The following is a 14,150-nucleotide window of genomic DNA, read 5'->3' as shown; positions in this document are numbered from 1 at the left end:
AAAAAACAAAAATATTCTTCCTTCTTTTTTTTCTTTATCACAAATATGAATGTCCCTCAAGGCTAAATTGTTAAAATAATCTAGTACTATCATCAAGTGAAATGTTTAATCTGTCCTCAATAAAAACTACCTAGAGCATTTTTCACATTCCCATCAACCTTAGCTGTCCTTAGTGTTTGGTGCCAATTAGCATGCTAATCCGGAGAGTTAAGGGGGTAAGCATTTCACCTGCTTAGTCTAGCATGTTGTCAGGGTATCATTTTGTAATACATCCTCACAAAACTACAAATGTGAATCTGGGAAAGCCTCTCATCCCACAAACCCCAGAATACCTCAGAGCATGGAATTACCTGCAACACAGTATCAGAGTGAAGTCATGCTAAAGAGGGCATTTATTTGAGGTATAATATGAAACATTTATGTACTTAAAGCTCCTGTAAGGGGACTCTCTGTTCGTGCTGATTGCTGTCTGGTAAGACAAAGCAGTCCCTTGCATCTTTTCTGGTCTCTGCACCCTTGCTGTTGAAAGAGGAAAAAAAAGGCTTTCCTTAGTGTGCTACAAACCATCTTGTCTGAAAACTACCCTCTCAAAGGTCGATAAAGGTCATGAAGCGGCATCACTGTTAATTTCAGTCTGCTCCATAACCAGTAAAAAACTCCATACAGGAGCTTGAAATGTCTTAAAACAGCTAAATCTATTTTGAAATGTTGTTGGCTCTTGTACTTAAGTTACTCTGAATGTTTCCATCAGTATTTAAATGAGGATTTTGTTAAGGTAACCGAGTGTTTACTTTCGTCATCTGTCATCAAGAAACACAGGTGATACCAGATGATTCATCAGGGAGGGAAAAGGGAAGTCTGTGTATTGCTGCTTATTTGGCAGACCTGATTCATACAAGGTGAAAGAACCTTATGTTAAGGTGAATAGAGTCTAGATAAATAGCTGTATCTGAACAGAGTTTATGTCTAAATTGTATGTTAAAAGACTTGAATTTGCCATGATGCATATTTTTTCCAATAAGGACAACAGTTCTGATGATTCCAGGCCGCTTCAAGTTGTTTCCAAACCTCTGTAAGTCTTTTGTTATTGTTTTGTTTCAGAGACTCCTAAAAGCAGAACCTTCATACAGTACATACAAGTGTAAAGTTTGATGTTCAAGAAGCAGTATATTGCATGGTAAGGATTTTTTTTAAGTGTTGTAGAAAACGTAATCCTTGATGTTTCATTTTTTTGTCAAATCTCATCACACGTGCTTATTTTGGCCCTGACAGAGTTAATATTACAAGTGCCTACTTCATGCAGGACTGCGAAAACAACCTGGCAAACTACTGTAACTCAGGAGTCAGATTTTGTCACACTAACTTTGGCACCTTAGGTTGAACAGATTTCACAAGCATCTGCTTGGTTTTAAGAGGGATTTCTAGGCTTGGGAGAAAGCACTAGCAGAGATGAAGCAGCAGCAGCTGAAAGTTTGTGTGGAACTGGTGTTAGATTTCACAGCCTCCTCCGTCTCATCACAGACACCCTACATGTATGACAGAGCAAAGGCACGTAAATCATCTGACAGCCGTGGTCATGAGTCAGTGTTATTCTGAAGCCTATACGGATACTCATCCGTTCTGACTAAAAGGCTGCAACCGGCATGTCAAACGTCCAAATTTCAGAGGAACGGAAAGAGAACAGGCGGACAGAAAAGGTGTGTTTGTGTGTGAGTGTGAGTGTGCATGTAGAGTGAGCGGAATGTAAGGTTGAGTGTAGAGAGTGAAGAGCGAGGAAGAAATCAAGAGCAGTGACAGCCCGTGTGGGAATATTTGAACGCAGAGGGAATATTGTAGCAGGTGATGGGCTGTGAAGTTTGTACTGGAGCTGATGGAATATTCACTCTCCATCAAGCATCCCCATCAGCTTAAATAAGTGTGCCCTGTGGACAGAGCGATTTAACACAACTTGAGAAATATATAGAAACATCATAATTCAATCGTCCCTTCCAAAATTTAAGATAGAAACAAAAAAGTGAAGGTTTTTTTCAGATGTGTTTCTTGACATCAATAATTCATGTTGAAAAAAAGTGTTGCTTTTGAACAGCTCATGTTAAGAAATATGATCAATAGATCCCTGTAGGGCTTTACACAGCCTATAAAGTATACAACATAAAAAAAAACCAAGTAAAAATATAGTTCAGTATTTATGCACAATTTAGGTAGTCATGTCATTGCAATTCACCAAAATAGTTATTTTAAACCAAAATGTCATAAGCAATGTCATATCCTTGCCTTTTGGATTGAATTAAGTCCTTCTGACTTTTCCTTCTAAGCCATCATTAGGTTGGCGCATTGGGGTTTTCTTAAATGTCCTCATAAACCATTCCACAGTATTTCTCTGCAACATCACACGTCCTATAGCCTGCCACCGCTCAGCTCATTACATTAAGCTGCACTAAATCCATCAACACTGCTACCCATTCAGCTCTCACCAGTGCCTCGCCAAAGTTAAATCAAGGATGCAGGACAACTTCCTCAAACTAAACTGTGATAAATCGGACATCATCTTCATCATCTGTCCCACAGCCTGTCAATAACTCCAATCTGTCTCCTTTTAGGTAGATCTATGAGTCATTTTTCGACAGCAGCTTCTCTTTTGAACATCACATCAATCAATTCACAAGACCTGCTTTCTTTCCCTAAAGAACACAGCTTGTCTTTCGTCCATCACTCTTCCTCTCTGCTGCCAGAACTTTGATCCATACCTTCATCACATCAAGAACCGACCACAGCTTTTCCCTCCACTGATCCAGTTCAAAGTTCTCCTCCTCCCTCATACAGAATCGCCAATTAGACTCCTTCCTACCACTGAACTGTTCAACCAAGTATCGTCTTTATAGCTGCCCCCTCCATCCTCAAACATGCGTGATAGGACATGTATCTGTGTCTAACCAAAACTTACCTTTTCAGAACTACTTTTACAGAATTATTCATTGCTGTTTCATGTTATGGTTTAGTTTGTTGTTCCCATTGCTCTGCAATTCCAAAGAACTACATGGCACAAGTTTCTTCATAGTGTTGTTCTGCTGTAGATCGAACTGTAAGAGTAAAGGAATGCAATGTCCAATGAGTGTCAATATAGTGTGCAGTTGTTGTGAGATAAATGTGATAACTCACTGATGTACAATGATCCCGGTCAATGCAACAGCTTTTACTCTTTCAGCAGTTCCAGTTGGCCTCATCCTCTGTTTCATACCGGTCCTTTAAGTGTGAAACTATTCCCTCATAGGTTGTATTTTAATTCTGTTAGATATAAAGTGGATATTACTTTTGATTTGTGAATACAAGCACAGTGATGTAATTGTTTTCCATCATGGTGATAGGGGATGTGGATGCTGCTTAAAGCAACTTCTTCTTCCTCTTGTTTTAGGGCAGTTGGCAACCAGCATTAAGGTGTATTACTGCCCTCTGCTGTTTTGGAGTGTGTAGAGGAGTCAGAAAGGGACAAAAGTCGTATACGCGATTAAAATTTTTTAACAGAATAGAGATGAATCATTGCATTAACTTTGGACCTTTATAAATCATGTTGTGATTAATGTGTTAGTGACAGCCCAGTTTTTATATGTGATTGACTAGAGTGATATTCTTACATGCATGCTACTTTGTCCTGACTGAAAATGTTGCAACTTGGTCTCTGGATATGGCGTTTGCACAAATCTTTGTCTTGTATGAGAAAGAAGGTGTGTCTTTGTTTTAAAACAGAAGAATAAATCAGAGTTTCATTTTTTTTTCTATGTTTTAGGCTTTACTACTTAAATTGCATTCCTATCGTGTTCTCCGCTGATTTCTTAAACAACAGTAACTGTAACCTTCAGTCTTGTGGACACGTGTCATTCGTCCTTCTGTCTTTGGTAGAAGTTCTTGTCCTATTTAAGCTCCCTCATCCTTGACTAGGCTATAGCCTCAACTTGATTTGGATTGTTTGTGAAGGTTCTTGATTTAGATTATTTTGTTAGCTTGAAATGGTTCAACCAGTGCATGTACATGTTTTGCTGGTAAACACTGCTTATTCATTGATTAATGTCATTTATTGTTTCTTTGTGAAACTTATTTTGCTGTTCTCTTGCCGGGACTCTCTTGTAGAAGAGATTTTATATGCAATCAGAATGTTCCTGGTAAAATAAAGATAAAATAGAAAATGTGTAAAAAAAAAAATAGCCCCTAGCTCTTGTTAGGAACGTTTGATGTGCATTGATTTTGGCTCCCCCTGCTGACACAGCAGCTCTTTACTTTGTACTTGTTATATCCTGTATATCTTCAAGAGGATTCTTCTTGATAAGAAAATGTCACTCACTGGGAGTCTTTGTTGTGGAAAATAGAAAGAAAGGCTGTTCCTGCAGCCTTCTCTAATTCATTTTGTCGGGCACTGAGGAAAAGAGTCTGGCCGAGTAACTCAAGGTCCTGTTGTGTTGGGACTACCAGGTGCCTCTCAGTGACAGAGTGTAGTGGGCAACAGGGAGTGTAGACCTGAATGAGGGATTCCAGGTTTGCAGGAGCAGTTTTTGTCACTGTTTTGTAATAAGAAGTAGAGGTTTTGAATCTGACATTGTGAGTTTAAACTGAACAGCATTAATCTCATAATAGCATAATTTATGCAAGAGCTGATGTAACGGGTCACATTCATTTGTACAAGTAAGCTAATGAAGTGGCTGTTGAGGGTATATAACATAATATATGCAAACGAATTTACACAAGCCTTTTTAATTCATTTATCTGTATAAAACATGTAATCATGGTCTCTTTAAATCAGCCAGAAAACAGATGGAAACTGATTGCCTGCTTTAAGCAATGTCTCATCTTCTATGTGTTTCAATTAGGACAAATGAGTGTCTGATTTAGTAACAGCCAAGAAAGGAAGTGAGTGAAATCCTTTATGAACTCTCTCCCTCTTCAGCAGTCACACCACACGCTTAGCATTCACGCGGCTGCTCGCGTGAAGCCACAGAGAACTCGTCAGATGGAGGAGCTGATTGATTGTTCAGATGCACTTTGGATATATTTGGCACCGTCGCCTGCCTGCTCTTCAATAATGAGCGGCATCAGGGTTCATCTGTAAGTTATCACTGACTCACCTGCCTCTTTTCTCCTCCACTGCTGCATGTGTGTGTCTGTGTGTGCATGTCTGTGTGTGAAGGCTGTGTGTGTGTGACATGGACAGACTTGGAAGAAATGAATTCATCGGAGAGGTGAGAGTGGCTCTGAAGAAACTGAGGGAGGGAGAGAACAAGCGCTACAATATGGGCCTGGAGAGAATTGCACAGGTACATACGTTGTGTTTGAGTGTGTGTATGTGTGTAAATGCAGACTGCTCACATAAATACAAAATTGGTTTCTGTGGACATATATATCAAGATGTGTCCTATTTCCATTGTGCATGCTTGCCTGGAGGTTATCACACATCAATTTCAAAAGCTGCATTATAAAGTGTAATAGATAGTCACCTGGAGGCTCTGTAGGCTATAACCATCATCTCTCTCTTTCTCCTGCTCTCTGTCTCATCCCTTCTTCCATCTCTCTCTCTCTCTCTATCTCTCTCTTCCATTTCAGAATAAAGAGGCCAACAATCAAACGGTGGAGCAGGGAGCAGTCGTTGCAGAGGAAGAGGTAGAAGTATCATCAGCTTGTACCATCAATGATATAATCATCAACATTTTGTCAACCAAAACACGGCTCACTATAATATCCTATTTCTCTTTATAGTGGATTACATGTCCTTATCTTTTCAGAAATACTAATCTAACCTCTATTTTTAAATTCTCTAAGAAAAAAGGAAACTTAATTAGATGATTTTAATCAGTATATGCACTGATCCAGACATACTTGGATAACCAGTGTAAAAGGAAACTACTCAGAGGACACCTTATAGCAACATGTTGTACAACCCCCATTTCAGAAAGGTTGGGATGCTGTGTCAAATGTTAAAAAAAACACATTTCACCATCTAATGTACTTCACATTTATTAAAGATTCAGAGAATCAGGAGAAGTCTCTCTACAGAAGCGACAAGGTTAAATACCAATACTTGATGGCTATGATTTTTGGGCCCTCAGGAAGCACTGTATTGAAAAAGAGACATGACTCTGTAGTAGAATTCACTGCATGGGCTCAAACTCACTTCCTAAAACCACTGTCCGTGAACACGGTTAGTTTTTTGGAAAAAAAAGCCATATTTGCTCTAATGAGGAGAGGGACGACCTGGATTGTTATCTGTACATTTCAAAAACAAGCCCCCATGATAGTATGGAGGTTCGAAAGTGCACATGGCATAGGTAGCTTACTCATTTAACTCATCTTTAATCTGGGAGGCCCCTACAATGCTGAGCAATATGTACAGGTGTTGGAGCAGCATATGCTGCCATCCAGACAATTTATTTCTCAAGGAAGACCTTGCATATTTCAGCAAGACAGGATATGCAAGGTCTCTGACACTACTACAGAGACAGAAGAGTCCGGGTGCTAAACTGGCCTACCAGTAGTCCTCTAAAAATATGAGTCCAATGCGGAAGTGTTAAAAGCTGCAGTTCATCAAGGATCTACTTGAGGCTGACGAGTGTAGTCTGGATAGCTAATTTCTCGATCTGCTCTCACTGTGAGGGGGGGTGAATTTTTTCCAACACGGCAATTTCGGAGATATTGAGATTACGAGTCTTCCAATAAGAGGCACAGCTGCCTGCAGGAACGCTGTAGCTGTTGGCTAGGAGGCTCAAACTCTGCCTCTTTACGTCACACTGGCTCGACAGCAGCAATGTGGCTGCCGCCGACAATTTGCCTCAAACAGCTCTTCAGAAACAGATGGGTGACATCACGGATACTACGTCCGTATTTTATGAAGTCTATGATTTCACCTCAAAACTCTAGAAACTGGTCTCCTCGGTTCCCAAACATTTACAGTGTGATTTTAAAATTAGAGGTGATCAAACAGAATGGTGAACATGCCCCAGTCCCAACTTTTTTGAAACAGGTTGCTGGAACCAAATGTAATAAGAACATTTGATTTAATAAAACATGTGTTTTTTTGCTCTATCTTAATCGAATAGAGAGTTTAAATAATTTGTAAACCTTTTGATTTTTTTGGTTTCATTATCATTTTACACACTATCCCAGCTTTTTTTGGAAATTGGGTTGTAAATGACACTGCGGCTGCAGGTATTTTTCTCCTCGGGTGGTCTTTATCTCAGGTCTCCCTTTGATTTTAGAGACAGAGGCTAATAGCTTTTGGTCTCTGATTAGACTCACTTTATGGTTCAACCTGCAGATTAAAAGAAGAAGGGAGCAGTGTCACTTTGCCAGGCTCAGATAAGGCCTTTAATTACAAGCTTTAATTTGAATATTCCTGTTGCCAAAACAGACACATAGCATATCTTATTTCAAGAGAATGTTGTAACAAAAATAGCATGTATATTCACAAGCATTCAGTGTACGTGATACTCTTTTTAAAAATGTAAGTTAGTAAGTGAAAGGTGTTTTACAGAGCTTTATTGATTCTGGTCCACAATATCCTGTCATGTATTCACTGAGAAAGGAAACTTCAGGTTAAAAACAGATGCTGTTTCCCACTGACTGTTGTTTTCTTGTGTCCCCAGCGTGGTCGCATTCTGGTGTCACTGTGCTATAACACAGAGAAAGGCTGCCTGCTGGTTGGGATCATACGCTGTGCCCATCTGGCTGCCATGGACTCCAACGGCTACTCTGACCCCTTTGTCAAAATGTAAGTCACGTCAGATATTCATGAACTAACCTGCTTTCCAACAAATTATGCACACGCTCAGGTATTCCAAATGAGCAATTTACATTTGATTTATAACACCAAATTATAGGGTGAATAGTCTGGCATGCTGGGTTCAACCATAGTTTAAATGAGGTCAGATTTAAAAGAAAATTCTTCTTTTGTTTTATGAGTTTATTTCCCATTAACCAGGATAAAAGTTCTATTAGAGCAAGCTTTCTTCAGTTAAACTAAATTGAATTTCATCATGAATCATTTCACATCCAAAAATAAACACAAAGGAGCCACCTGGAATTTACATGCTGTATAACTGTAAGGGGATCTCTGTTGTTTTGCATCTGCCCTCTTTTCCCCGAATGTCTAGAATGACCAAAAGAGCCAAAATGACCACATTAATGAAAAATACATCAGATTGAACTGAAGCAGAAGTTTTTTTAATGTCTTTTGCCAGCACAGAAGTCCTGGTTGTCATTTTGTAAAAGTGATCAATGATAATGAGCATATTGAGTTGAGTTGAGTTGAGTGGAATGTGTGGGTGTAACCACATTTACGGAGCCTGTTGTTAAAAATGCGTATGTCAAAGCCCCTGTGAGGAGTTTCTTGCCGGTAATGACTGAAATGAATACTGATGCCTTTTTATGACCTACCAAAGCAAACGAGACAAGGTTAACAATTTCTGTATTGTAATTTTTGTTGCCTGTTACTGCTGCGTGTGGGTGTCAGACCAGACAAAGGACAGCATGCCAATAAAACAGCCTTATTTACTTTTTCCACTGCAAACATCCTTGACAGAGAGAGAGAGAGAGAGAGAGAGCCACAGAGAGAGAGAGAGAGAGAGAGAGAGAGAGAGAAGAACAGAAAGTTGAAAGAGGTTGAACATGTTGCCAAAAGCTACAATCTATTCATCCAATATCAAAACTGTTTTGTTTTTTAAATACTCAAGGCTATATTATATGCTACAATAAAACATGCTTTGCTAGTATAAGTTTATGCATTTGTTTTTCACACACCCTAGGACAAAAAGAACTAACTTCTATTTGGCAATCCAACCTTGTCAAACAGCATTCTGAGAACTGCATACCAGCAGTATTTTGTTAGTTAAGATGGCCCTATAACCGTATAAAACTATATGGTCACCAGTGGTGGACAAAGTACACAGCTTCATTACTAAAGTCAAAGTATAGATACTCCATGTCAAATATTACTCCAATACAAGTGAAAGTTGTTCTGTCAAATTATTACTTGAGTTAAAGTACTGGAGTACTTGCTTTTAAAAATACTTCAGTATTCAAAGTACTTCTGAAAAAATCTCAAAACATTGTATTTTTACAATACATAAATGCAGTCAAGTATACATAGGAGTACATTCTGTTGCATTATGTTTATTTAGAAACCATTACTTGAAATCTCTAAAAACTATACCATGGAATAAAAACAGAAACTAAGTTACTCCAAGCACAGACAACAGGCTCTGACACACCCAGATCATATACCTGTGGTTACAGTGTGTAACCTTTGTTCCATTTCACTTCACCCCTCCAACCAGCTTGACAGTACTGAAGGGGCAAAGCCATCGGAAGCCCTGCTCTGACACCAGCATGACACTACACCCACAGACAGACACAGAATATGTGAAAGCGTGGGCGACCAAATGTAAAGCGTCTTTAAGACTGATTGATCTCACATGCTGAAACAGAGACTCATCTCAGTGAGCTGATGGAGAGTACAACCATTACAATCCCTCAAACACACAATGGTGTGTGATACGGCAGCTGCCTGTAATTGCATGACACTTAAAATGTTGAAATGTAAAATGTCACTGCCAGCCAGCACAGACACAATCCGACTATCATACATCTGGCACCAATCATGCAGCAAAAAAAATGCAAATGTAGCTTAGTTAAAAAGTAATCTCTAATAACTCATTCTTCCACCACACAGCACCCAAAAAAAAGTTGGGATGCAGTGTTAAATGTTGATAAAAACAATTTTGATGGTTTGCAAATGATTCAAACCAGTGCTTTAAGTGTCTGTACTCCCCTTATCATCATTTGGTGTGTGCATCATGCAGCCAGTATCAGGAAATCATTGGTATGACATGCAAATTTCTATATTTAACCAACACACCAGAACATAGTGCACATTTTCATAACATACATTTATTCCCAAATAAAAAAACTCTACATGTCTGCATCATCATGCTCCTGTTGGATCGTTATCCTTGTATATCAGACACTGTAGAGATCTGCAAGTTTGCCTACATTTGTCATTACTCTCTGGTGAAAATAGACACATGAGCATCGTGTAACATCCGGAAAAGAAAGAGAACATCATGTTAATACACCATGGGAAATGTTTAGTGGGTACTATTATGAATCACCAGGAGAAATTGTAATATGAAGAGGACAGAAAAGGTTACTGAAAGCTGATAAGAAGTCCCGGTAGGCAGTGATTGAAATTGCCTTTTTTTTTTTTTTTTTTGACAGCTATTCATTTGGCCAGCGTGCATTGTCTATTTTTCCTGCCGATGCATATCCATGTGATAGCAGGTTCCACCAAAAGTTATACTCAGGGGCTTCTGGTATGCCCTGCAGTAGAATGGGCCTTGAACCGGACTGGGGTGAGCCTGGAGCGGGGGTGAGCCTGGAGCGGTGTGTGGCTGTTTTCTGGAAGATAGAGGAAACTGCTATCTTCCCTTTCTCTGTCTCTTCTGGGATGTTGTAGGATGTATCTTTTTTTGAGATAGGGGCTCCTCTTCCTCATTCTCTTCTTTTAGTTTTGTGGCTGTGGTTGTAGTTCTGTGGAGGAGAAGATATTTGTGCTTGGTCTTTCTCATCCTACACTCTCTCAGTTGAAGCCTCCCCTCATCAGCATCAATACAATAACAGTAAAATAGAAAAATAATTAAAAATATTTATTTTTTAACTTGGGATTCATAATTATCATAGCTCTCTGTAAAACACATAGTAATGTGACCTACCCCCCTCCCCCATCAAAACACCTGCCCCTCTTTCAGACACAAAGTGGGACTCTGAGAGTGATTCAAGTCTATGAATAGCTTCACACTGCTAGCTAGTTTACTTCACATGCTATTCACTTCAAATATACACAATACTAAAGCGAGTTTATTATACACTTGATTCAATCTATGAGCCTTTTGTTTACAAGGAATAATAATAACCTTTTAACCTTACCACAGATACTGCTTGACTGAAGTCACCTTGAAGAGTAAAAACAAAAAGAATAGATCTGCAATGTCAGATCACAGTTTGCTACTCTGAAGCCAGTCTGATAATCTCAACTACAAACTGGATCATTTCATGACAACATCACTTACTTGTTCTCATGTGAATCTATCAAATCTGTGGTTGGTTGCACCTCATGTGTGCAGGGGTGGTACGATGACGCGTCTGCCAACTTCTCTATGCATTGAACTCAGTATGAAACAGAACAGTTTAAGGACCAGGGATGAGGCAAAAGAAAAGGGGAGGGAAGTTTTTTTCATTATGCACTTTGAAAGTCAAAATTTAGAGAAAAAAGGCAATATTCAATTTCAAGAGAGGTTGAAAAACAAGAAAAAAAAGTCAGGTTGCTGACTAATGATGTCACACTTCCACATGAAACCATTGCTAGGTCAAAAGTACCATGGCATATCATATTATTAATATGCCTTCATACTGTATCCATTGCTTTTGTAACAGATCAGACTCTTAGAATATCTTCACTAGTAATTTGTCTGATATCTATGTGATGGAAAAGAGAAGAAGAGAGGACTGAAGTCAGTCAATTTAGATACATTCTTAAATGAAACAAAGCTTCTTTATAGTTCCCCGATGTTAGCATGAAGCTATGGGATAATATGTTAATATAAGCTTGATACTGATGTATCATACACTGATATGAGTGACGTTTGAAGTTGCACACAATAATACAATCTTAGACATTTCAACATAATGTTACAAATAGCAGTAAGATGGCAAGATACACAGTTGAGGTGTAAATGATCACACATCACACACAGTCTGTGCCCAGTTCTTCTCCCTATGCTGATGTGAATCATTGCATGCAGGTTGCGGTACTGTTATCAAAAGCAGGAGGGGCTGCTGTGGCTCAGCCAGCTTTCTCAGTTAATACTCTTCTGTAGGATAACGGCGTGTCTTTTGTTCATACACAAAGGCACACGGCTCAACCACTGGATCAGCGGGTCCCGCAGGCTTTAGAACATTGGCAAGGCTGCACACGGAGTACCTTAATCAGTAAGATGTGGGACAGACACAGGTTTTGATGAGATTGTGGATTGCTTACAGCATACCTGCTCTGCTTTACATGTATAAACTGTCACAAGTGTTATTGTGTGGCCAGTGATCCTGCGTATCGTCTCATTGGCTGTAAAGGCTGTACATAAATATGGAGAATCTGTACTCAGGGGTATAGATTTTCAACATGGGAAGTGTTCTTATATCTGTTTGTAGTATGTTTGTAGCATGTTTGTAGCCCAAGTAGCACTGACCAATCATGTTTCTGCTGAGTGAGAAAAGAGCAGGCTGAACACACACCAGTGCAATGACATGACAGGTTTCTTTTTCAGATTCATACCACTGAAGTGAGCCAGAGTGATACTGTACGTCTGTCTGTCTTTTGTTAAAATTAGATCGTTATTTGAGACAGATTAACAGGCATCATCCTGATATAATGGAATTAATCTAAACCAAAATCAAACTAAAATCATCTTGTGTAATCAGGAATTGACAGTGTTGACGTTGAAGACGTAGGAAGGACAAAGGAAATCAATCAGCAACAAATATGTGAATCTTTGAATTTAGCATCTTTGATAGGAAGACTGACTGCTTTTATATGTTTTTGAGATTCTGTGTGTTGGTCAAACAAAGCAAGCAATTTGGTTTTTGTACATTTTGACCTTGGGAAACTATAACAGTAATACATCGTCAACCAATTCTTCGTAAATATAGTTAATGAATCAATCAGTAATTAAAACTATTCTTTGAAGTGGCCCAGACTTTGTCTTTCCCGTCATACTGTCAAACTGAGCTCTCCTCTCAGTGCTGCGGGTGTTTTCAAAGTGTGAAACACAGAGCTGATGGAAAGCAAAGTGTCTGACACCGTGCACCTGAGCCAACCTGCCTGTAAGGCATGGATGGTGACAGATAAAACCCACACAGCTCCATCTCTGATCTGCCGGCTGCACTTAAATACCAACAGTGCAGGAGTGAGAGAGCTCCCACACACACAGGACAACAAACCCTGTGACCGACGCCGCTTCCACCAGTGGGAGGATTCAAGGTAGAAGGAGCAGCAGGTTGCTGATACTGCTCCTGAAGGAAGCTTAAATGACTCTAAAACTGTTTTCAAAGTCTACAAGTAGTTATATTGTGATGATAATGGTACAATTGGATAGTAATAGAAATAGATGAGGCACTTATGACCCCTGTAAACAAGATAATGTTTGTGTTTGGCCTGTGAGTGATGGTAAAGATGCAGAAAAAACAAACTGCTTTAGATCTCTAGAGTTTTAACTTTGGTGTCTCTGCTACCCTTGACCTACAGTTACCCATAACACCCTGCTCTATAGAAATGAATGAAGTTTTGATGGTTCATCACAGAATAAGTCCTGTTTCACTTGATAATCTTACTGACATGTTGCAGAGTAAGTTAATAGACTTTCTGCCAACAAAGATATCTTTGACATTGAAATGACCTTGCATTGCTTTGAATTTAAGCGCAATAAACATTGTTAATTCTGATGCATCTTTTCCGTGACCTAACAGCAACCAGCAGCAATGAATCAGAAATATTTTTATTGGATGTTTTCTGGGAGTTGTAAAAGCTCAAGATACGGAGCCAAACTTCTTTAACTCTCACAGAAACAAAACCAAGAGAAGAGCTTGCGTGTTGCAGAAATAAAACCCTTTCGCTTGCTCAGACACAGTGGTAGATATTCTCCTTTGTTCTCTCCGAGGTATTGATTCGTTCCCCTACTTTAGAAGTGATACATTTTCCTTTATTGGTCTATTTTGCTGCTTGTTTTGAGTTCACCAGAAAGTAACACGTGCACCCAGAGTAAACGTCTTCCTTTTGCTCCTGTCACTCTTTTCTCCTCACCGACTCTGTTGCATCTGGTTATGTCTCCCTTTTTTGTTCTTTTTATTGGCTGCTTCTTTTTATAAAGAAAACAAGTTGACGTGATTTGTTTAAGCCAGCGTCTGATCTGATTCTTTTTACTGGCACTAAAGTTGTTTGGATCATTTGCCTGTCTGCCAGAGTTTGCTTTTGTTCTCTTTTGTATCAGGAGCTCTGTATTCATCCCAAAGAGCTTTATTCACCTCAGTCGGTTGGTCTGCTGAGTAAATACTGCTCTTAATGC

General features: G+C 39.3%; 1 protein-coding gene across 2 annotated transcripts in view; it reads left to right on the top strand.

Annotated features, from left to right (window-relative positions):
• Window positions 1–14,150, top strand: part of doc2d (double C2-like domains, delta) — a 99,170-nt gene that overhangs the window by 70,793 nt on the left and 14,227 nt on the right. For both annotated transcript variants that reach the window (XM_034686858.1, XM_034686859.1), the window contains exons 6-8: window positions 5,177–5,303; window positions 5,590–5,646; window positions 7,626–7,750. In XM_034686858.1, coding sequence (XP_034542749.1) covers window positions 5,177–5,303; window positions 5,590–5,646; window positions 7,626–7,750 — 309 coding nt within the window. The remainder of the gene's footprint in view (window positions 1–5,176; window positions 5,304–5,589; window positions 5,647–7,625; window positions 7,751–14,150) is intronic.

Source organism: Notolabrus celidotus, chromosome 7 (assembly GCF_009762535.1).
Source record: "Notolabrus celidotus isolate fNotCel1 chromosome 7, fNotCel1.pri, whole genome shotgun sequence".
NCBI lineage: Eukaryota > Metazoa > Chordata > Actinopteri > Labriformes > Labridae > Notolabrus > Notolabrus celidotus.
Note: the sequence above shows the minus strand (reverse complement) of the source record. Positions and strands in the feature narration are given on the sequence as shown.